At 51.1% G+C, this 24,227-nt stretch overlaps 1 protein-coding gene across 1 annotated transcript; it reads right to left on the bottom strand.

Moving 5' to 3' along the window:
- Window positions 1-2,222: 2,222 nt before the first annotated feature.
- On the bottom strand, window positions 2,223-14,824 carry GATA5 (GATA binding protein 5). The gene is made up of 7 exons (XM_054081826.1): window positions 14,594-14,824; window positions 13,285-13,878; window positions 11,180-11,346; window positions 5,546-5,671; window positions 4,664-4,751; window positions 3,959-4,083; window positions 2,223-3,072 (listed from the first exon to the last, which is right to left on the bottom strand). Exons 2-7 carry the CDS (start codon window positions 13,802-13,804, stop codon window positions 2,917-2,919), a joined length of 1,182 nt encoding a protein of 393 aa, XP_053937801.1. The 5' UTR covers window positions 13,805-13,878; window positions 14,594-14,824; the 3' UTR covers window positions 2,223-2,916.
- Window positions 14,825-24,227: the final 9,403 nt, after the last annotated feature.

The raw sequence follows: 24,227 nt of genomic DNA, 5'->3' as shown, positions 1-24,227 counted from the left end.
TCTCAGTTTTGGGTCTGATCTCCATTGCTGCCACTTCAACCGTTCAAACTTCTGCAAACTCCTGTGCAACCAAGCACCTGGAGGCTGTAGGAGCAGAATTGAGGATGTAGCGTGAGCTGGGAAGACCCAAACTTTCCTGTGTTGTTGAGGTTTTTTTCACACCTATTGGGGTTATACTCCTCTTTGCATGTAATGAGAGGTACAAAGGGACAGGGACCTCCTAAGGAAGGTCTTCAAAATGGCACATGGAAAAGTGATGACTGGAAGATGCATGGATTCCCCTGGATGTGGCTGCTGCAGGGCTGAGACCTGCACAGGGTGAGTTCCTGGGGTGCTGGATCCTCTGGGGGTGCAAGAACCAGGAGGAAACAAAGCCTTCCCTCTCCTGCAGGGCTGTGCAGATGGCGTTGCCTCTCCTGTTAGGGCTGATCAGGAGACAGAAGTCTGCGGGGGCGCCTTCTGCCTTGGGGATGAGAGTGAAAGATTGGAAGACATCCTCAAGAAATGAAAAATGAGCGCAATGGGTGATGCCGTCCAGTGAGTGCAGGGAGCGAGCAGGAAGGAAAATTACACATGTCCTCGTTGTTTCACTTCTTGTCCCTCTGCCTCATTTCGTCAGCCACCAGCCCCCGGCACATCCCGACACCCGGTCGACTGTTACCAACAGGCAATAAATAAAACCGCTGGAGCCACTGGTGTCAACATCTTGGCATTGTTTGAGTCTTCTTGTTTGTCTTTAACATAACTTTCCCCCTTGAGGTCATGCAGACAAGAAAGCGAGGACCCCCTGCCATCGTCCATAGAAGTCATCTTGCCATGACTTCTGTTGTGCTACCTTTTATTTTGCCTGCAGTCTTGGGGTCTGAGGAGCTTCCTGGGAGCATTAGTCAGGCTGCTCCCAGGGCTCCTGCTCTGTCCTGCCCACCCGTGCCTTGACACATCACTCTGCATGCTTGCTGCTCACCTGAGCCATGTCACCCCTTTTCCTGACTGCCAGAGGCACAGTTTGGGTTGGATTTGTGGACAGAGTCACCCTGCCAGCCCCGCGCTGCTGCCTTATCTGCTGCATGGCTGTGCCTGGCGCTGTGGTGGATATTGGCAGGCCAGAGAGTGGAAAAACAAATGGCAGAGAGGTGGATCCACGGTGAGAGCCTGGCCATGCAAACACACTGGTCCACTGCCAAGCCTGGTGCTGGAGAGAGGCCTCTCCGCGACAGCATGTGGGAACCTGGCATGATGCAAGCTCTTAATGAAGCTCTGGAGACATAGAGAAATGCTCCTCCAAACACAGTTTTCATACATGGACTTTGGTAAAAGAGTGGCTTGAACCCCTCTATGCCCACACAGGGATACATTGAGGGACCAGCCACTGAGCCGTGGCAGCACTGGAGAGCATCTCCTTTCCTTCAGCGAGGGCGGTGCGGTGGAAAGCATCATCCTCCATCTCGGCTGAGTCGTGACTTGATGTCAGATTCACTCTCCCTGATCATGTTTAGCTTGTTGTTTATAATGAAAATCAAGCGATCAATCTCTTCTGACAAGAGGAAGAGTTGCTCCAGGAAGTCCTGGACAGGTCAACTTCTATATTAAGGAACTATTACTTGACAGCTTCCTGGCCATAAATAGCTGTCCAGCCAGGCTAGGGATTTTATTTAGAAATAATAAATAAAGCAGGCCATAGAAGTAACTTCATGACCTTGCTCCTTCTCCATTTCCCACCATTCTCCTCTCCTCATAGCATGGTCTTCTCCTCACCTCCAGGCTCCTCAGGAGATTCAGGGCCCCTTTGCATGGCCCCAGCAAAGTGTATCTCCCCATCACCCACCTTCCCGTGGCAGCGCAGAGAAGTTACAGAAACACGCTGCTGCCAGCTTTTGGAAGTGTGATGTGGGGTTTGCATCACTGATGATTTTTTGCTTTGGCTCAACTCCAGGAAATTATTTTCTACTTGGCTATAGTTAATTAAAAAGATATCTTTGCCCTGCATGGCTGAAAGCTAAAAAACCTCCATTCAAAACATCTCCAGAACTGAATGCAATAAAATATACCTTCAACACATCCTTTATTTCAGTCCCTCAAAGCTTTCTCTTAACTTGCGGAGGACTGATTTAATATTTTTTAACGCTTGGAATTGGCAACACCAAAACCAACCAGGAAATAGAAAAGAAAACCACCATTTCAGTATTCTTTTATTATTGGGAGGTTTTGACCACGTTTGTCATGTGATTTGCCTAAAATAATAATAATAAAAAAAAATCTTTGGATCTGTAAGGAGCAGTGTGTTTATTCCGTGGATGACTCATGGGCTCAGTGTTGATACACTAAATGCTTCAGAAGCTAACGCTCTATAGAGATGATCATTTTTAATATAAAACAGTAAATGTTTAAAACCACCGTTGCTTTTTTTCCCCCTCTTTTCTTCCTATTGTGGCCAATAAAACATAAGCGAGGCCACACAGTTTGCATTTTAATAAAATTAAGTTATTTGGTGTCATGTTCTTACAGTCTTTATTGGAAAGTGGAATAAATTGCACACAGAGGAGTCATAGGAGGGAGAAATCACTGCGGATAAACATAGATTCTGGGATGCATTTATTTGCTGGTTTCATCTCAAAGGAGGAAGGCTTTCCCCGGGAAAATGGAAGTGGCCCCGGAGCTCCAGCCTCAAGGAGGCAACCCTGGGTCACTCCAGCCAAGGATGAGCTTTCTGGGGAGCTGGTGTCACAGTGGGGCCATCCCAGCCCCAGCCAGACAGCATTTTCCATGCGCATCCTCCAAGAGAAACCTGTCTTCTGACCGTGACTCGACATCCTGCCGTCCCAAAGCGCTGGGCAGCCCGTCCTCCTGCCCCTCGGCCGTTCGCAGGGCCAGCCAAAAACGTTGGTCCCGAGGCTTCTCACTGGAGGAAAAGGGTTTCTAGGCAAGCGCCAGGGCGCACCAGGAGTCCTGCCGGAGCGGCACGCTCAGCCCAGGCTGCGGGGCCATGGTGCTGGGGGAGAAGGTGTAGTCCTCGGGTTCAAATTTGAACTCGCCGTGGCTGCTGGCCAGCACCTCATCCGACTGGCTCTGTGCCTGCCCCGGGGAGGGAAGCAGAAAATCATTAGAAAGTCTCTTATTGGGCAACCGGTCACTCTTCCCATTGTTTTAACGCAGCTGTAGGACTAGGATAGATTATGAATAGAGTTGGTTACCCCAAATGCCCTTTGGAGGGGCCTGGAGCCAAGCAGGAAGGGTGTTCCATCCATCCATCCATCCATCCATCCATCCATCCATCCCCAGCAAGCACAAGGGACAAGCTGGGAGGTGGCATCCCAGGGCCCATCTACATTCATTTATAGACTAAACATGTCCAGTTTAGGGAGGGCTTGGACCCAGTATAAAGATAGTGCTGGGTCAGAAAATTTTGATACGAGAGTTGATTTAGAGCCATTATTTTCCTCTGCCAAGATAAAACAGCAACCTGCCCCAAAGAAATCCTCGGGCCAGAAGCACAGCCTTGCAATCAGGGGTCTCTGACAGCATTGCAGCTCTGTGAGCATCAGGCACCTCAGAGCTATAAAGCACTGATAACTTGTGCCCTGGGAGCTATGGAGGTTTCCATCCTGGGATGATCCTACCAACTTGGGGTTGTAATTCCCAGGATTTCATGACAGGAGGTGGGAACTCAATCCAGCTCTGCGCCGAAGCTGATTCACCACCAAGTGCTGCTGCAGCAGCAGGGCTTGGACCTCCCGGTTCCTTGCTGCAAGACGGAAGAGCCAATGGGGAGCCAACAAGCTGGAGCCCTTCCTAGTCTGCAACATCTTGGCTCATGCTCCCTGCTTTCCTCAGTCTGAGGCATACCATCAGGCTGGTGGTCCTCAATGCAGCCAACTAATTGCTTAACCTCATCAAGGTCCCTCAGGGTGCATGGAGCATCCACCCCAACAAATGGTGTTTGCAGCTCTCTGTGCCTTACCTGGGACACCGACACAATGGTTTGTCCAGGATACTGCGAGGTTGCGCTAGGCTCTGTCTTTAAAGTGACCGTGCTGTCTGAGTTGGTAATGGAAGAAGGAGAATTAGTGGCCGAAGTTGTAGATCCTGGAAGAAAACCAGTACAGGACAATGAAGCAACATAGCGCAAAACTGCTCTTAAATAAATGTATATTTTAAAGGCTACCATCTCATATTATGGCACAACTCTATTATCTCTTTCTCCACCGCATCTCCCTCAGGGTAAGGTTTTGTACTTGGCTGCAAGATGCTGATGGAGGAGGAGGAGCAACCTTCACAGCCTGGCAGTGCTGGTCCTGGTACAGTATGGATGGGCTGATACTGAATGTGCCATGAGACTTTCCCCTCGACTCAACCACACCATTCCTAGCCCTGCTTTTTCCCATTACACAGTTTAGCCCAGATCTGCTTGATCACTAACACTGCTGGGCTGGAGCCAAGTGCCCACAGCGCAGAGGAACCTCATGGGAATATGACCCCATTGAGATTTCCCACCCAGCACCCTCCTTCAATGTGAGGTCTGGGCATAAACATAGACCCTGCATCTAAAGCAATCATCAGGGAAAAATTCACCAGATTATTTTCTAATTATGATAATTTCTTGCAGAAGACACATTGAGGTGAATTTTTCTTCAAGCCCCCAAGACAGATGATAGCAGCACTGTACCTGTTGAGGTTTTGCCTTTGGTAATATTTTTAGGCTTCCTTTTCCTCGTCTGGATGCTTTCCTTTTTCATGGCCAGAGGTCGTGGTACCTTGACATTCATAAAGTTTGGGGTCATTAGTATTACATTTTACTTAGCTCCTTCTCACACACGTGCTGCTCTTCTGTTTATGTGCTGTAGCTCATGCAAAGCACCTAAAGTCCTTGTCCTTCACTAAGTGCTATTTTTTTTCCGCAACAGGCCTTGGCTGGAAGATGTATAAGGCTAACAGCTAAGGCTTTCCCACAAATTTTGTTTCTTTCCTTTATTTCCTATTTTCCTTTTCCTGATTTATTTGTGACCTTTATGACAGGGCCCTATTAAATTATGCTGACAGACTGAGAGCCTACATGGCTCGGAGGGAATGGTCATGGGATAAAGGGACTTTAACCTCTATGGCAGAAGTTTGAAGAGGTCTGTATGGAGGGATGAAGCCCCCTCTTTGGCTGATAGATATGTTAGCAACATTTCTCATCCTCTGTGGATAAATGTTATCAGTCAGCCTTTGTGTGGACTCCTTAGCATCCTTCACACAAGCTTAGTTCCCACATCTAGAAGAAATACGCTCCTTATCTTCGGTCTGGGTTTTTGGAACTTCAGTCTCCAGCTTTCTTTTTTGGGGAATAACTTGGAAAATGACCTAATTAAGAGCTACCTGGTGTCAGAAATCTCTCCTCAATGCAGGCATCTCCTGAGAGTGTTCCAGTCCCCCCTTTAGCCTCATTTTGGAGAACCTGAATAAACTGAGCTGTTAACTGGGACTGGGTTACGGCTCTCCTGGGTCCACTCCAGAGGCAGTGATTCCAGCACCCAAAGGTCCCACCCAGAACAGACTGGGTCCTTACCCCATGGAGCTTCATGTACAACCCACAGGCGTTGCAGACGGGCTCCCCTTCAGCATTCCTTCTCCAGAGAGTGGTATTGGTTGTGTGGCAGTTAGTGCAACATAGCCCAGCACGTCTAGATGAAGACTTAAAAACAAGCAAACAAATGCATGAATGTACACATAGGAATGATTAATTGAGAAGTTTCCTTTCATATCGAAATAAAATCTCCAATTGCAACAATTTCCTGGAAAATGTGAAACACACACGATAGCCAATTCCAGATCAAAGGAATTGCATTCAAATGAGGTCACTCTAATTTGCAAGTGCTTTTTTTTATTGAGTTTGATAAACCTGGCAAATATCCTTGCAACCCACTTCACAAACTTCCAACAAATCTGCTGGAATTGATCAAAACTCAGAGCACAGAGAACTTTCCTCCAGGAGATCAACTCAGATGGAGAAAGAAAAGGAAAATGCCAGCCGGGCTTTAAGCACATAAAGAAAACTCCTAGTGCTTTAAGTGAACTCTTCTGTTTTTCTGCACTCAGAACTACCTTTAAAGTTAGCAACATCCCAAATAATCTCTCATTTAAGACAACTGGAATCAATTGGCTGAACTGAGGAGAACCAAAGTGTACTGGCTCATGATGGGACCAGCCAGATTATTCTTTGCACATCTCACAGATAATGTGTTCCCTTCCAGGCTGCAGAAACACTGTGCGACCATTAATTAATGACATATTTTGTGAGTGCAGTGATTGCTGGCTCTGAAATGTTGATAGTTCCAAATGGAGAAGGAAAATATTCTGGCAGAAGCAACAAACTCATTTCTGACAACTGTACTCTGAGCCACTGGAAAATTCACAAGTGTCTATAGACAGACTTGTCAGCTTAATGGACATTTCATTGGAAAGTCTCTTAACTCTAGGTATCTAAACTATTTTAATAGAAGCCTTCACTGAATAGAAGATACCGTTGACATAAGTAATATCACAGGCTCTCTGCATTCAGGTGTTAGAATACGTTCTTCAGCCTTGAGAAAAATCGCTTTGATTCCTCTCAAAGGCAGACGATAGGTAACGCAGGCAATAAAGAATTCCCTGTTTGTTTATTCTTCCGTTATTGCTCGATATCATGACTGAGCAATGAGATGGATGAGGTGGGAAGAGCAGGAATAAAAATGAAATGTTTTTACAAGCTTAGCAGTCAAATAAAGATCAGCTTTGAGTTTCAAGAGACGCGAGTGACGTGCCCAAGCTTTGATTCACTCGTTGCTCAGCAAAGAGGTCTTAGCAACTGTTTGCAAATAATGGTATTGCTTTGGAAATTATTTAGCTTTCAAGACATAACCAGGCAAAAATACACTGAGGTGTGAGCTGACAGGCCTGGCACAGAGGAGTGGACAGCAATCCCTGTCCCTAATGCGGGACACAGTGTCGCAGCAAGGTCCTGGAGCAGCTACAGAGCTTCCTTAAAGCCTTTTAGCTGCTGGGGCTGTGCTGATCATCCCTGCAACCAAGGGGGACCTCAGCCTCGATGGGAGCAGAGGGAGGTGCTGAGCACCCAATGGGTGCCAAGGGATCTGAGCTCCAGCTCCTGCTGCGGGTGAGAAGGGGAATTTGGATGCACTTAGCCCTGAGCTAACCGTGCCCAGCGTGGGCTGGTGAGATCTGTCATCACCTGAGGATGGAGGAAGGCCCTTTGGAAAGCCCCAAGGTTTCTGGGCCACCACAGGCCTCTCGGAGGGAGGAACACGCTGCCCCTGTTTCATACTGTGCTTTGTCCACAGCTCACAGCCAAGACGGCAGTGAGACCTGTGGCTCCAGTGGCCCAAGGACAATGCCAGCCCGGCCAGAGCCTCGCAGGATTCCTGCTGAGGCACTGCTGCCTCTGTTTACACCTCCTGCACATCACCATCCAGGCTGCCTCCTCCTCCCAGAGACAGGGAAAGCAGAAACCAGCCTCGCCAGCCAAATATTACAATTAAAATCCCAGAAACCCTGTGAGAACCTGGTCCTGCACCACAACCTGCCAGCTTAGTGAGAAAGAGACAGTCAAGGCTACCGTTGCTTACTGAAGGACGAGGATACAATACGTTATTGCTGGTTTCCCAGCAATTCCCTTAAAAGAAAATACATTTCTGCTTGCCTCCACCCGACTGCCTTTGTACCATTCTGACCTTGTCTAGGAAGTTGTTGACTTCAACATTGTGCTCCAGTGTTTATTTATACAAATGCACCATACACTCAAACAAAAACTCTTCACGCACCGGGTTTGACAGCCAAGTGCTGCTGATAAGCTCAAGGAATGCTGAGTCGGTGCCTATTGAAGCAAACGTGTAAGAGTTTTGGAGAACCCAAAAAGTTTAAAGCCAGCAGCGCAGCTCCTCGGGGAAGCTCAAAGCCATCAGAGACTGCTTCACCTGCTTTTCAAAAGTGGAAATGAAACCACATGATTTCACAGGAAAAAAAGAGAAGGCTCTGAACCCTCAGATTTAATCAATGCTTCTCTGCCCTTGTTGCTAGCATGAAACTGGGTGTCGATAGGAAAGAGTTTGCAGCAGAGCGTGCTGAGATATCTGAGCTCAAGTCCTGAAAGCAGGCAGATCCAAAGGCAGCAGCAGCCTCTGAGATTTGCCTTTGTTACCGTGGCTCTGGACAAACCTGCACCTTGGAGGACAAGGAGCTGCAGGAACCGAGGGCCAGGAGAAAGCCAAGGCACACACCACGAATGCTGCATGGTTCCAGAGTCTTATCAGATTGTCCCAGGGCTGTGATCCGTCCTATCTCCACCTTCCCCAAGTGCCACCAAACCCACCATCGCAAACCATAAAAAAAGACATGCTGAAAAAATACCCACTGTGAGCCTAGCCAGCAAAACTCAACTCCGGGTTAGTCCTTCAGCTCAGGATGGTTGGGAGCTGCTGAGCACGGGACGGCTGCTGCATCTCCCCCCGTTCCCTGTGCTGCACTGCATGGTGCAGTTCTGCTCCTAACACCAGGACACTGCATGAGCAGGAAAGGAGCCATCCACCTTCACCAGCTGCCTCTGGATAGTAAAAGGGATTTGGCTTTTAGGACTGGGTCTAAGGTATCATCTTGTGAAACATGCCAAGAAACTTTGGCTAGAAAAGATACTGCCTAAAATAAAGCGCTGCTTCCATCCTCCTCTGAGATAAATCCTTTCTGCCGAAGACCACAGTGCTTTGAATCCAGACACAGGCTGTACAAAACGGCTGCCTGTGCTGTTTAGAGGATGTTGCCCTTATCTCATAAAAAGAAACAAAAAATGAACAGGGAACTACACGCTCTTGCTCGCCCCCTCCCACGCACAATCAACCTGAAGGCTACCGAGCTGCAGGATGTCATTCCCGCAGCGATATCTGGGCCACGTTGCGTTCTCCAGGGCTTTCAGTGGGACTTTGCTTTGTGAAAACAGAAATCAGAATAACTCCCAGAGTGGCCTCTACTTACAGAACAAAGGTCATACGGTAAAGGACAAAAGCAACTACTTTTCCTTCCCATGTCTGTGTTTCACAACATTGTGAAACAGCCGATTTCACCTTTCCTAGAGCAACGGTGTGCCATTCTGTTCAAGGCTCTGCTCCATGCGGGTGAGGTTATGAGCGGGAAAGACATCTCCTACCATGGAAATCATTCAGGGAAGAAACCTCCCAAGCCACAGTGGTGCAGGTTGCTCCCTCGGTGGCAGATTTGCAGAGCATGCCTGGCCATCGTCATGTTGTCCATCGTCAGGGGATCACTCTTCCTCTGACGGGGCAGAACTCGTTGCAACACAACATTTTAAACCCTTGGGAAAATCCCACAATTTTGAAATAATTCATTCCAAAATCAGGATGGAAACTTAAAATTGCAGCCCGTTTTCCTAATCCATGAAACAAAACCCCCTCAAGTACTTCAGCCTTACTGAAACGGTTCTCCTAGATTAGAATCTGCTCTTTTTTGGGGAGAGGCTTTATCAGCGTGGTATTGATAGCCAAAATAATAACAATAAAAAAGGTTGGAAGTGCTTTGATAACTCTCAGCTCATCCCTGGGAACTGGTCTTATTTCTACAAACCAATGTTCTCTACTGGAAAACCTTGCTGAAATGCTTGCCAAAAAATGCTTCCCGAGGGGGTACACACCGCACTGTGCCACAGTACCAGAGGAGCGGGCTTGGGGCTCAGGGTCCCCAAGTTCTGCCTGCACCACGCACACAGGGAGCAGGCAACGCCACTCTGGCTCCCTTCCCACGCACCGAATTGAAATCCCGAATAGCAGTGAGACCTCTCCAATTCCTTCAGGGAAAACTGTTCAAAAAAAAAAAACCCGGAAAGTCATCCAATGCTACATTTTGACGCCAGTTTGAAATGTGGGGTTGGATTGAAACTGATGTGCGCCGATCCCTCTACATACAGATAGTATTTGCTCCAAAGAAATCAGCAGCGTAACTCTGAGATTCACAGCAGAGATCAGAGCCCACTGCCAGGGTGCAGATTTAATGTCATTACATTAAAGGAGACCAAGAGGGGCTTGGTGAGATAAGAAAATCCTGTCAGACAAAGCAAAAAGTATCACAGAAATGCCTTGATTCTGATATGATGAACAAACCAGAGTGATTTTCAACGGAGCAGCTGCTCCTTTCATTTTGCAAATCCAGAGCCACATTTCCGGGATCAGAATCAGAATGAAAAATCTTGCTCTATCTATTCCAACTTTTTTTTTGTAATAATTTTCTTACACAAAAACTTATCGCTCTCGGGTTATTGCTAATAATTTGGGTTGCAAAGTCAAAAAATAACTGCGGGAATACACCCTGAGTGAAAGCAAAAGGAGGTCCCAGCTGTTCCCTAGCACGGCTCCAACAAACATCCTGTTTGTAATGGTGGTTTCTGATGACAGACTCTAAAACCAAAACTGTTACCACCAAATTTAAACATCCCAAAGCAATTGTACAAAAAAAGAAGAGTCGGCTTTCCTCTCTCACGATGGGAATGCAGTTGGAGGAAGCCCGATATCACATTGTAGGCAGGAATTAATGCCTTAACCTGCAGAGAAACCGGGAACTACCAACCCCCAAGTATCCCCCTTATGGAGTGGGAGAACTGAGCCTTATCCTGCTTCCATCACAAGCAGTTGAAAACCTGCCTGGGCCCGGTCAGGATCGACCCAGTCTCCTGTTCATCTATCCTGCCTAAACCGTGTGTGGCTGCACGAGGAGCTAGGAAACAATAATTATCACTATAGAATAAAAAGCGACTGCAGAAATGGAGCTGGGGGAAGCCCTCGGAGCCCAAGACAGCAGATGGGGCTGATCAGCTCCTGCTCGGCTGCGTGGCAGCCCCTCTGTGCAGCCCTGGGACCCCTCCGGTCCTTGCTGCCCCATCTCCGTGCTGCCAACCAGCCATGCCGAGACAGCAATCCCTCTGGCTTCCCTCTGCTCCTCCTGACCCGAGCAAGTTCTGGATCACAACAAGGGTCTCCCGCTGATGCTGATGGCATTTTATTTGTGGGATGACGGAGGGTCAAACAGCCCCTAACACAAGCACAGAGACCTCAGCAGTGCAGGAACCATAACAGCCCCCTGCTCCTGCCCTCCAGCCCCTCACCCGTGTGGAGCAGGGCATCCCAGCAGAGTTTTCCCCTCTTACCAGCCTCTTCTGCGGCTTGAGCGGCCGGTTGATGCCGTTCATCTTGTGGTAGAGCCCGCAAGCGTTGCACAGGTAGTGCCCGGTGCCATCCTTCCTCCAGAGCGGTGTGGACATGGCCCCGCAGTTAACGCACTCCCGGCCATCCCCGGGGAACTCCTCCAGGTACTCTGGAAGAAGAGACAGCGAAGGCAGGTGGGTCAGGAGCTGCACAGGGCCATCAGGATCTGGGCTGCCCATAGGGACCCTGGGGGAGAGGGTCCCTCATCCTCTGTGTCCCTCTGCTCCTCCGTGTCCTGCTGCTCCTCTGCGAGGGTCAATCCTTGCCCAGAGGGATAAATACAGGCATGTTCTGCTCTGTAAAGTGTGGAACAAACCCTTTTATTTTGCCCACACCTTAATCTTTTAATATTTTGCCCCAAACCAGAATATTCCCCATCCCCACCCCAAAGGATCCCAAAGCACCGAGCGCGGCTGGGCTCTCCCCACGATGGGAACAGGCAGGGAGAGCGCCGTGTCCTGCACCGAGTAAAAAAAGAAATGATGACGAAAGGGGCAAAATGGGGAGATTTTCCTCTTTTCTATCGAGGTGCGGTGGTCGCTGGTCGGGAAGGGCTCGGCGGGGCCGGCTCCTCTCTCCCCGCGCAGGCTGGGTTGGGGTTCCCGGGAGCATCACCCATCCCCGCCGGCTCCAACTCGCTTCTTCCTCTCTTTCCTCCCTTTCCGAAAGCCCCGGGAAGAACCCGCGGAGCCGACCGCTCCGAGCACGGTCAGAAACAGAGCAAAATCGAGGCACCCCTCGATTGAGCGACGGGCTTTTCCCTCCTGTTGCTTTTCTTTCTCTCTCTCTCTCTTTTTTTTTTTTTTTAAATAACTTCCTACGCCTAAAGAAAAATACGCTATGATTTATATTTTTTACATCTTCGATCTTATTAATAATGATCCAATGGAAGGAAAAGGAAAAAGGAAAAAAAAAAAAGAATAAAAAAGAGAAAATGGAAAATAAAGTGGAAAAAGTGAAAAAAACCCAACAATTGCAATAATTCATTAAATGAAAAAAAATTAGTTTATGCGACCCAAGAGCGGTTTATACTATTCAAGAGGAAAAATAAACGGCAGAGAGGATCGCGGCCACTATTCGGGATCCCAAACCACCAAACTCAGCGCAAAAGAGATTTCCACGCCGTCACCTTCCTCGGCGGGAGCGGGGTGATCCCTTCTTGGTCAAAGCAACGGATTTTCCAAGACAAAGAGAAAATCCTGGGAAGAAATCTCTCCCGAGCACCCTTGTGCGTGGGAGAAGCGGAGCCGGGAGGCAGCGCGGTGGGGAGGGGGCTGCTTCCCTGCTTTAACTTTGTTCTTGGGGTAAAGATAAGATAATTCGGTTCACCGCAGTAAAGACGATAACGCGGCTGAGAGATCTTGAAGTGGCTTTTAAAGGACTTTTGCAAACCACGGCCGGAGGAGGATGGTGAAACAGCCCGGGGTTATAAACCCCCGCGCACGGAGAGTCCTTTTAAATCAAGCCCAAAACTTTTATTTGCTCCGAGCTTGGTTTAAAAGGACTCTGCGGTGTGGATGCAAACGAATTGAAGTGGGGTTTATTGTTCAACGCCTGAGTGCGTTTCAGTGTCTCTCCAAAGGCCGCGGAGCGGTGCAGCTGCGGACCTGTTTGGGCGAAGGCGAATTAGGAGCCCGAGAGTCTGTTCAAGTATAAACTAATTTACCACAATAAATTACTTAAAAGGGAGGGAGCTATAAATCTGCCCCGATAATTTAAACACAAGGGTAAGTATTGAAGCACAGGCACAAAGTCGATATTGTGGGAAGGCGATATAGTGGGGGTGAGGGGAGAAGGGGTTGAGCGTCCTGCGGACGAATCGCTCTGCTTCGAAAGGCGTTCTTTGCCCTTCGTGTCACACAGCACCCCCTCACAACCCCTGTCCAGGGTCACCCCACACGCCCCCATGCCCAGACCACCTCTCCATCCCTGGATAAAGTCATCCTTTCCTTTCCCGTCGGGGATGGCAGCTCACACCAGGCTCCGACCAGAGCCTGCAAACCAGCCGGACGCCCCGAGGTGACGGTGAAGGGCGATTTGGACCTACCGAAGGTGGACCTGCGGCCGGGTAAAGCCGCCTGCCTCGTCTGCAGGCTGTGCAGCACGCTGCTCTCAAAGTGTCCGGCCGTCCAGGAAGGCGGTATCTCGGGGGTCACGTAGGCGGGGTAGGGGCTGGAGTAGGACCCGTTAACGGAGCGCACCAAGGCGTTGCCGTACTGCTCCCGGCCCCCGCCGCCCAGCAGCAGGGGCCCCTGGTAGGCGCCGTCGCGGCCCGGGGGGCTGCTGCCCGGGGGGCTGTGGGGGTAGGAGAACCCCGACGGCGGATGGGGGCTGCCGGCGTTAAAAGCCGCAGCCTCGCCGCTGCTTTGCCCCCAGCCCGGGGGGTTGCCGAGGTGGCTCTGGTGCGGCTCGCAGCTTTGCAGGTAAGGCAGCGTCTGGAGGACGGAGGGGACCCGGGTGGTGGGGACGTAGACGGGCGAGCCGGCCGACGAGTGGAGGAAGTTGCTGGAGTCGTGGGAATAAGCCGACTGGCCATGGTTGGGGGCGAGGGCCAGACCCTGATACATGTTCCGTCCTCGGCGGCTGCTCAGGACCCGGCCGGCTGCGCCCCGACGGCGCCAAGGGGCTCCCTCAGAGGGACCTGGGGAGAGAGACGAGAGCTGAGACCGCGGCCAACCTCTTCCCTGCCTCGAGCAGGGGCTCTAACTTGTGATTATTATTATTATTATTATTATTATTATTATTATTATTATTATTATTATTATTATTATTATTTCCCTTTCAACTTTCCTCTGCTCAGCTCCTCCCGTGGGGGGAGCGCGCGGCAGAGCCAGGATGAGAAATAACCTCGCTCCAACGGGCAGCAGCCCTGGCGGTGCCTTCCCACCGGCCCGGGCGCTTCCAAGAGGAAGAAAAAAAACCAACAGTTTTTCTTTTTTTTGCCGGATATTGGTTTCTTTTTTGGTTTTGTTTTTTTTTTTGGTTTTGTTTTTTGTTTTTTTTTTGTTTTTTTTCTTCCCCCACCACCCCCCCCAAAAAAAGTATTTCCATTCCCATCTTTTTCCCCAGCCTCGGGCCCTGAGCGCCCTCGGGGCTTTGCTGGCAGGAGGGAGGTAGCCAGCGGCGCGGCCCCTCGGGTGCCCGAGCCGGGTAGGAGCGGATCCCCGACAGCCCTGGCCAGCATCCTCGGACCGGGAGCATCCCCGGTGTCCCCCATCTACCAGCCTTGCCTCTTTCTTGTTAAAAAAAAAAGTGAGCTAAGCCTCAAGCAGGGCCTCTCCGTGCAGGCGGAGGGCTCAAACCGCGGATCACCGCCGTGAGCATCCCCCCCGGTCCCCTCCCGCACGGGTACTCACATGGCAGCGGGCCGGGAGAGGAGCCGGGCACGGCCTGGGGGGCATGAAGCTGCGCTCAGACCATCCAGGGAAATCCCAGGAAAAGAAAAGTAATAAAAAAAAAAATAATAATAATAAAAAATAAAATAAAGTTTACGGAGGAGGAGGAAGAAAACAACCCCAACCGGTCACAGCCCCTGTTGGAGAGGGACTGCCCTCCCCCGTCCCTCCCGTCTCCCGGGGGTGCGTCCGTGGCTGCGCCCCGCGGGGAAGTGGCGGCAGTGGAGGCGGTGGCTGCTCTTTACGGCGGCCCCCGGTGCGGCCCGGCCCACGTGAAGGTCCCGGCGAGGATTGGGCGCCTCCCGGCAGCGGGGGGGGACGGGATAAATCCCGCCGGCTCCGCTCCCGGCGGGGGGGAAGAGCCCGATCCATCCCCCCACCCCCCACATCCCGGCGTGGGACTGCGAGTGCCGGGGGGAGAGGGGGCAGGATGAGACCCTCGGGGTGCCCCGCACCCACTAGTTGACCCCCCCCCGTCCCAGCCCCACCAAACCCACACCGTTCCAAACCCACGGGTTGTCCCTCAACCCCAGCCCCACCGGTTGCTCCCCCAGCCCCACACCGTCCCGGACCCACTGTCTGCGTCTGCCCCCTCGCTCTGGACCCACCGGCTGCTCCCCGCAAGGATGGAGGTGTCCGCCCGCTGCCCGGCGGGGGGAGATGGGGGTAGCTCCCTCCTTTTACGGGTCCCGCTGCGGGAGGCGATGCCCCCCACGGGCCGCCGGTGGGTGCTTTGGACACAGCGAAATCTTGCGGGCGTGGGGGAGGTGGTGGTGGGTAGCAGAGGACGAGGCCGGGCGATGTTCTACCCCGAGCGAGCTCTTTGCAATAAACCCCATACTAACGGGGAGAGTGGAGGATGGGGTGGGGATGTCCCCCCCCCCAGCCCGCCCTGCCTTTCCCCAGCGGCTCCGCAGAGGCTGGGGTTTAAGGCGGCTTCGGAGAGCAGCGCTGCAGCCCCTCACCGTGCCGTCGAGGCTCCGGGCTGCCGGCTCTGCGCTTCCCCGGGCTGGGGGGAGTAACGAAGGGGGTCCTCCTCTCTGCAACCCCCCCCCTTTTCCCCCCCTCGCCGAACGGCTCTGCTTTGCCACGAGGAGAAAAGCCCTTTCCCTGCCTTTTCCTGTCGGTGCGACCAAGGGAAGAGGCGGCACGAAGGGAAGGAGTGTTGAATCCCCGCTTAGCCCAGGTGACTTTGATCGATTTAACTCTCCTCCGGTGCCGGGGTCTTTCCCCACCGAGCGAGGAAATAATTTAATTATTGTCAGGTTTTGCTTAAGGGGGAATTTTTGCTCCTTTACCCCAACGCGCTGGTTCTCTCCTCTTCCGAGATACGGGGGGGAAAAAAGCCTCAGAGTGTTCCCCACCGCTTATTCCATTCACAGGAGGAGGACGGTGCTTTCCTCCCTGCAGGCCTCTACCGGCAGGATCCATCCCGGCTGAGCCCCGGGAGCCCTCCGGTAACCGAGCCTGGCGGTGGGGTCGCGGCGCCCGGGGGAGCCCGTCCAGCCCCAGCTCCGCAGGGACCAGCCCTGCGGGAAGGGTGGGAAATTTCAGCTCCAAAATAAACTGGTGTAGGAATGCCAGCTATTTCCCTCGGAATAAGGCAACGCAACAGGCTGGAGATGTATTTATTTGCTCGCGAAAAGCTGCCGTTTACGGCTCGCGCAGTTTTTTTCCCTTAGCAAAAGAAAAAAAAAAAAAAACAAGAAAAAAAGGGAAATAAAAAGGGGGAAAAGGAAATAACAAGAAAAAAAGGAAATAAAAAGAAAAAAAAAGTAAAAAAGAAAAATAGCTATAAAATTAAAATAACCCAGGGAGGCTCCTGCTCAGCGATCCCCGCGGCGGCAAAGGCAGAAACGTCCCCGCGGAAAACCAACCCCAACCCCTCCGTGGCTGCGGCTGAACCACCGCAGGAGCTTCCTTCGTTTCGTTTCGATTGTTAAAAGCGGGGTGAAGCCGTGCGGACGCGTGGGTCTGCAGGCTTTTGTAATTTCAAGGTGTTATTTAACTGTGATTTACTTCTGGCTTAGAAAAAAACCAAACCAACCCAAAACAACAAACGCGTGCGAACTGCCCGCTCCGATCGTTTCTGGTTTTCAAATAAATGTGAAAACGTTGAAAGAAACGAGGTGCTGCTGAAATCCCGAGGGATTTACCCCGACAGCTCATCCACGCGGGAGGAAACACCGTGCGCGAAAACCTGCCCTTGGCCGTGCCGCGTCTCTGAGTCCAGACCCATCCAGACGTTTATTTGGGTTATTTCGCCAATTTCCCAGCCCATTTTCTCCCCTCCGTAGCTTTAGCTCGGCTGCCGGGGCCGCTTGGCTGTTGCCCGACTGGGCAGCAGCGACCCGAGGCCACGGTGAGGGGCGGTGGGTTCCGCGGGCGCGGAGCAGCGCTTGCGGGCAGGTGCTCGGACACCGGGAGTTTTGCAGCACCAGCCGCGGTGGTTGCTTTTGGATTTGCCCCCTTTTCCCTTCCCAGCGGGGCACCATCCCAGAACGGGGGTCACCCACTCGTAAGGCTTGTGCGGGGGTACAGCGTCCATCCCTATCGCTGCGGTTTGGGTATTTGTACAAATTCGGGCTGCGCTTTATTAACCGGGGACCAGATTGCGGGGTCCTGCTTTGAGGAGGAGGAGGATGCTTTAGGTGAAGCAAGAAGGGAAGGTGCCAGAGCAGCACCGATGCCAGCGCGGTTGCCCTGTCCACAGCCCAGCGAAGTCGCAGCGGGATGGGGGGCACGGGTACCCCGAGCTGTGCGGACACCCGTGGGGACAGGCAGTGGCTCCCTGGCCCTTCCTGCCCCACCGAGGGCCTCCCCGATGCACAGGACGCCGGGACCCAGCTCACGGCCAGGCTTAGATGAGCATAAACCCCCTAATAAAAAACCACCAGGATAGATGACCCCTCCCGGAGGAGACCACAGACCCCCTCTTCCAGCCCCGTCCAGTGCGGGGGAAGGCGAAAAGCCTCCTGAGAGAGCCACTCGACGGCTCGCACACCGGTGCGCATCCCTTGCCGGGCTCCCGGTGTGTCAGACGGACTGAGTCGGACCTGGCTCGGCTTTTCCTTAGGGATACAGCCACGTTTTGGAGGAGGGAGAGGGGTAGGAAGCGGTCCCTCTCCCTGTGCCCCCCAGTCCGGGCAGAGCCTGGCTCCGAGCGGGGCCAGCGCGGCTCGGCACGGCTCCCGAGGGAGCCTGACCCCTCCAGGTGAGGCTCCCCCGGGCCGGGACAGACTGCCCGGCGCCCCGGCCCCTCGATCCTAATCCCGCTCCGCTGATTTGTGAGCCCTGCGCGGGGCTGGACGCGTGGGAGCGCCCCGCGAGGGCCCCGAGGGGGGCTTTGAGCTGCCCCTCTCCTTCCCTACAACGAAAACCAAGGGAAACGAGGAAAGCGGCGAGAGGAGGGCAGACACGTACCGGATCCTGCAGCACCGGGCAGGGGAGAGGCAAGGCACACCCTGAGCTGGGAACCGCGGGCTCTCGCTCCCCTTTGGTCCCTCGGGAGGTGGCAGTTAGTTAAATAGGTCTCCTCTCCCCCCTCTGCCCCCCACGGGCTGCAGCATCCTCCCGCGGGGCACAGAGAGCCGCAGACGGCGAGCCCCGACGGTAAAGCCGAGCTCAAGGCGCTGCCCCCCCCACTTCGAGCCGTCCCGCCCCGAGCACCCGAAATCTATCGAGTATTTCCCCCCTGCAACCCCGACGGGCAGCACTGGGCCGCTTCCCATCTCTGCCCCTTGCTCCCAAATGAAGGATGAGCTGCCTGGGGGGGACAGCAAGCTCTCCAGGGGCTGCTTCAACAGGTCTGGTGGGCTGCAAACGGTGGGGATCCATAGGAGGGAACTGACAGGGTCTGCATCCCCAGGTCCCCTGGTCTGCATCCCACCGTCTGTGGTCCATATCCCATCCCTCCCGCTCGCATCCCTCCCTCCATCCTCTCCCCAGCCCCTTCCTACCCAGTCTCCAAGGTGGAGGGGTTTGGCCCCTGCCTGGGGACTGAGCTCAGGTACCTCCTGCGTCCGAGGCCAGGTTGATTCATATGGCAGTGCTGGAGAGAAGAGAGAAGTGATAGATGCAACCAGGGCTGGGGGAGGCCCCAGGCAGCGAGGGGCTGTGGGCACAGACTGAGCTGCCCCAGCCCAGACAGGCAGGGACAGCAGGATTTTGTGCCTGGCAGAGTGAGGGGATGCCAGAGAGCAGTGTCTCAAAAGGGTTAAATGAACAGCAGGCTCCGCTAAAAAAATATTGATCTCCTGTGATATGCATGTGGTGGTCGCTTTCAGGAAGGGGGGCTGTGAGAAGGAGGGGAAGGGTTTAAAATCTTTCCCCTTCTTACTCTGAGATCCCATTTTCTTCCTCAGCCCGTAAGGATTTCACTGGCACGGAAAATGAGAGAGGTCTCGTAGGATTGGTATTGCCCGCTCTCCCCTATGGATATGTTGTATGGGGATGCTTCAGTCTCAGCCATTCCTCCCGCTGCTCCTGAGCCAACAAAGGCTACAAAAATCACCTCATTGCCTTCAACATTTAGAGGGTACGAAACACAGACTGCAATGTGTGCCCCTCTAAGACGGTAACTTGGCACGTGCCGCCTAAAAGCAACTTTCGTTTGTGTGATTTTGGCCCCAATTGTAGAAAATTCATTTTTCTCCCAGGCTGTTTTAACACAAAGTTTCAGAGCAAACACGAAATCCTGACGGTGACAAGGCCAGTGGGCACGGGCTGCAGCACCCGCTGCTGCGAGTACCCCACAAATCATAAACCATCTCTTCTTTTGCTGGTGGGCAAATTGTGTCCTTCAGCTTTATTTGTTGTACGGGATTCTGAGGGCTCTAACATTTCCCCAAGCCCAAAGGACAAAGGCATCCAGCCCAGGGGGGATATCCAACCTCAGGAGGGGCTCAGCACCTCGCAGGGGGTGAGAATCTGACCCCACCTGGGAATTTCTCCAGGAGTTTTGCCATGGGCAGGAGAGTGTGGAAGCAGTGAGTGACTCGGGCTGAGGGTATGCTGGGGGACGCCTTGCGTATACGATTTCTTGTGCATGTAAATGCTTGCGGGGTTGAAGCCCGAGGGCACCTTGAGCCACTGTCCAGGCAGTGAGAGGCAAAAGTCTTCCCTACGGTGAAATGGAAACTATTTCACTGAATAAATGCAACCTGGTGGACCGGTGCTGGTGATGTCAGTCTGGTCCTGGCAGAGGCCAGCGAGCAAAGAACTCTGATGCAAAACCATGTCCAGAGTCTTCCCAGTGCTCCCCACTGCCATCCCGCACAATAAATGGGGAAAAGCAAAAAAAAAAAAACCAAAAAAGCAAAAAAAAAAGGCGGCTATTTTGGTATATTAACCTCCTTGTGGCCAGGTGAAAGGTTAAATTCACATGATTCATTGGCGGCTGAGAGACAGCACTTTGTTGCTAGGATTTTGGGGAATGCGGAGGGCTCCAGTGAAGGAGTCTTGCTAATCTTTAAGGGAGGGAGCCAGGCTCCTGTCTGACGGCCGCAGGCCCAGCAGCTCTGTGTTTCATTTCAGACTGTCACTCTCCTATCTCTCAGCTCACTCCCAGCTCCAGCTTGCTGCCAGATCTTGGGAACTGTTAACTCAGACAAATTTATAGATGGAAAAAGAACAGTTAGCCATTGTTCCTGGGGTGGGGGAGGGAAGAAAGCGAGGGGCTTCGGCCACCAAAGTCATGATGTAACCTGGTTGTTGCTTGCTTTGGAGAAATGTGCAAAGGATCTTGTTCTTCCCTTGCTAAGGAAGGAAATCGGGACCATTATGTTACTGCTAAATGTTGAGAGATGGGATGCTGGTGCCCAAGTCGCTTGGAGACCTTTGTAGAGTATTTCCATAACGTGGAATCTCCCAGCTGGCCACCTCTGGGCTATGAGCTCATTTTTTCATTTAAAGTCCCGTGATACTGGGTGTTTTTCCTTAAAGCTTCAGACTCTGAAGTCACGAGATCTAATATCAACAGCAGTGTTCTCATAAACACAGTGCCTCACTCTGTGGGCTGCCGAGAGGAAACTGGAAATGGGGAGATCTCAGGGATTAAAAAAGAACAATCCAGTTGGCAGATATGGAGAACCTCATATTTGTTATTCTTTAGGAGTGCCATAACTTTCAGGAAGCATTACTGACTTGGGAGAAAAGTGAGAGACCAAGAAGTTGTTGTCCGACTGGTGCTCTACCCCTGCTTCCCAACTGGATACTCTTCCAATCAGACTTCTTGGGGGAAAAGACTTTTTTTTTTTTTTTAAGTACAACATTAAACCCCATATCTGGGAAATGAGAGAGCGTTCGCTCACCCTGGTTTATAGGGTTTGGATTGTCTGTGGCTCCTGACCATGGGTCTTTTTTGGAGGTGTTTTCCAAACTAACCCAAAGAAGAGAGATACAGCTTCTGGGAGCATTTATACTCTACAAAAGCCTCCCTGCAGCAAGGCTGTGACTGTTTTACTGTCCTCATGGTTTCTGTAGTTCCTTCACCATCTGGAGACATTCCTGGTTCTTTGTGCTTGGTCACTTGGAGGGAAGGGTGGGAAGGCTTTGGAGACTGTTAGCTGCGAGTCCACCTGCCCTCTTCTGCATGTGGCTTCAGGACAGGAGGAACCTCTATCACAGTGGAATAACTCACTAAGTATTTTTATAACTACTTTCAATCCATGTCCCTATTTTCTACTGTTATATGGGGGTACGGAGTAGATGGTGGTGAGAAATTATGGGTTTAAAAAAGAGATAGTAATATGTTAAGCGCTTAGTAAGTGCTACTACCTGAAAATCTGCTGCATGGGAGATGGTTTCTTCTTCCAAGGTCTAAAGGATTGCAGAAATCTGGTTTTTTTCAATCAGCAGACTGCACAGGTTTGATTCTGAAGGCCTAGAAGGCAGCGTGGTCCCAAAATGTGACTCTGCCTTCTTTTGCCTACTGGGGTTTCATTTAGCTCTGCAGTGACAGGGACAGACTTTCACATGCTATAGAATTTCTACCCAAAGTCAGCCGTGACATTAAAGCTCATTGTCTGCTTAATTTTGGCATCTATAACTGTAAGCACTTCTTTTTCCCATTGCAGGTTTGGTGTGAAGCTATAGACTCAACCTCCAGCATCACATAGGTGTGCACTTACAGGTCTGAATCAATCTCTGGTGGAAGCCTTCCCCTAAGGTTAGCACAGATACCTGAGGGGTGAATGTGGGACACTATCTGTACTATGGGCTAATTTTCATTTTGCACTTCCTCATATATTTTACGTCTCTAAAAGTAATCTGCCATGAGGGAGAAATGGCACAACGACGTCTCATAAACAAAGTACTGAAAGGATGTGACCAATGAATGGTGCAGCGTTTCCTATCTGCTGGAACCAGATTTAATGTTCCCTGCATTGCTTTGCTACACTTAATTTTAATACCCTGCTGCCTAACATTTTTCCTGCCTTTGCTCACTGCCTTTGCAGGCTCCGCTTTCTTTTCACATCTCCTCTGCCACATCTGAACTGCCTTGGTTTGGGCCAGCAGATCTTGTCTTCCACCCCACAAAACTCCCCTTCCCACTTCTCTCTCTCTTCAGCTGCATCTCTGACCTCTTCTACCCTCATTTTTCACCTTCTCAGCAACCCCTCAGCCCTCACTGGCTGCATTTTTCATCTGCTTTGGCATGAAAACGTGGCTCTAATTAGTTGGAAAGGTGGTATGGAGAGGGAGAGGTGGAGATGCAGCTGGTCCAGCCAGAGTGGGAAGCAAAGCACCTCTTTCTCTTTCTGGGCACTCCAGCTGCCCAAGAGAGGTGGTGGCTTTCATGATTGGATGTTTTGGAGTTTAGGAGAAGGAAGGGAGAGCTCTTTCCTACTTCTTTACACTTGCAAATACAAAGTTAAACTAGAACGTGAGCATTGCACCACATTAAGTTTTAGGTGTGGATCATAACTGTTACTACACAGCTGCTTTCTCCAAGCACAGTGGAAACACAGCAGTCTTGTGGTCAAAGCAGTGCTCAGGGGAGGACACCACGATGGGCCACTTGCAATCTCCCACTCACTCCTGAGATGTTGCAGAAACAAGTTGAGCAAAGCCATGTGTTACTTGGAACCACTAGAACGATTTTAAGGGAGCAAAGATACGCAGAAGCAGAAGTCCTGGCAAGGCTTTATTCAGTTCCCCATGGAAAGGAAGAAAATTTTGAGTGTATATCCCATCTGACTGTACACAAGCCAATCTCCAGGAAGAGCTTAGCCATTGTCCAGCTTTTCCCAACTTTCGGCTCCACATCTGGTCAGCCGGCCCTTTCCTGCAGCCAAATGTCGGGGTCTTCCTTTCAGGGGTCGCTGGCCGATCTGCATACAATCGTCACTGTGGGTTGAAGCTGAGGTCACCATTGAAACTGTGTGTTTCCAAGAGCCGTTTGATCAAACAGAATTTACAGACCAGGACAGTTATTGACAGGGCTGACAAAAGTGATGTTCCAATGATTTACAGTCCAGGTGTGTTGTCAGAGCAAGTTATTTACCTGAGATTCCAAGAACTGTTAAAATTTAATCCCTAGAGACCTTCTCTGGCTTTTCTGCCATGTCTTGAAGGGTCACACCTCCAATTGAAGTCACCATGCAAATAGACAAGAGTTAAGGAACTTCCAAGGGAAATAAGAGCAGATGCAGTGATTTAAAATGTTTTTAATGGGTATAAAATCAGAGAGGTGAACTGATATAGGATGCCCTTTCTCTTATCCCGAATGTACAATTCTCCACAATAAACCTCTTTGAATATATACACATTAGTCAGGATTATCTCTGAATGTCTAGCGGGCTAAGAATATGGATCCTGGAGACGTCAGCAGGAGGATTCATTAGAGGAGACAGCAAGTGCTTGGAAATGGGAAATGTATTTTCTTATAAACACAGCCTGCACTGGGGCTGACCTTAAGACTGAACAGAATTGGCTGGAGAGACGGGGAAGGCAGGGAACGAAAACAATGTTCATACGCCACCGTCTCCATTTTTTGTAACAAAACTCGTTATCGAGCTTTCTGTAACTTCTCTTTGTGTTCCAAACGAAGGGAACTCTCACTCTGAAAACTGAGACTGCTGAAAAAAAGAACCAGCCCAATTTACTTTTTTTTTGTGGTAAGACAGATTACATAGGTTTTGGGGGTACACGATGTGACTCCAGGAGGGATTTCCTTGCTGCTGATGCGCTGGAGCTTCCACAGGACCAAAGCGTTGCAAGTTTCTTGTCCCAGAAACCTGATAATTAATTATTATCTCTTAAATCTAACTGGCTATTTCAACTCTGTGATATCAGACTTTATGTATATGGAAGAATTCCTGTATTTGAAGTGAAAAGACTGGGAAATGTTAAAGCTCCTCTGTGCATGTGTAGGCACAGATGCATGGGGATGGTTCCCCCTTTATTACCACCTCTCCTTGCTCTCTCACTTGCTTAGTGGGCAAAATGAAAGGAGCTAGCACCGAGTATGAAAGGAACTCAGCAAGCCAACATTGGCTCCTACCTCATATCTATTAGCTGTAAATTACTTTAACATGAGTGACATCACACTTGACTCTTGGTAAAACAGTGTTAAGTTAGTGGGTAATAAAAC

This window comes from Cuculus canorus, chromosome 16, assembly GCF_017976375.1.
Source record: "Cuculus canorus isolate bCucCan1 chromosome 16, bCucCan1.pri, whole genome shotgun sequence".
In the NCBI taxonomy this organism is placed as follows: domain Eukaryota; kingdom Metazoa; phylum Chordata; class Aves; order Cuculiformes; family Cuculidae; genus Cuculus; species Cuculus canorus.
This window is presented reverse-complemented; position numbering and strand designations above follow the sequence as displayed.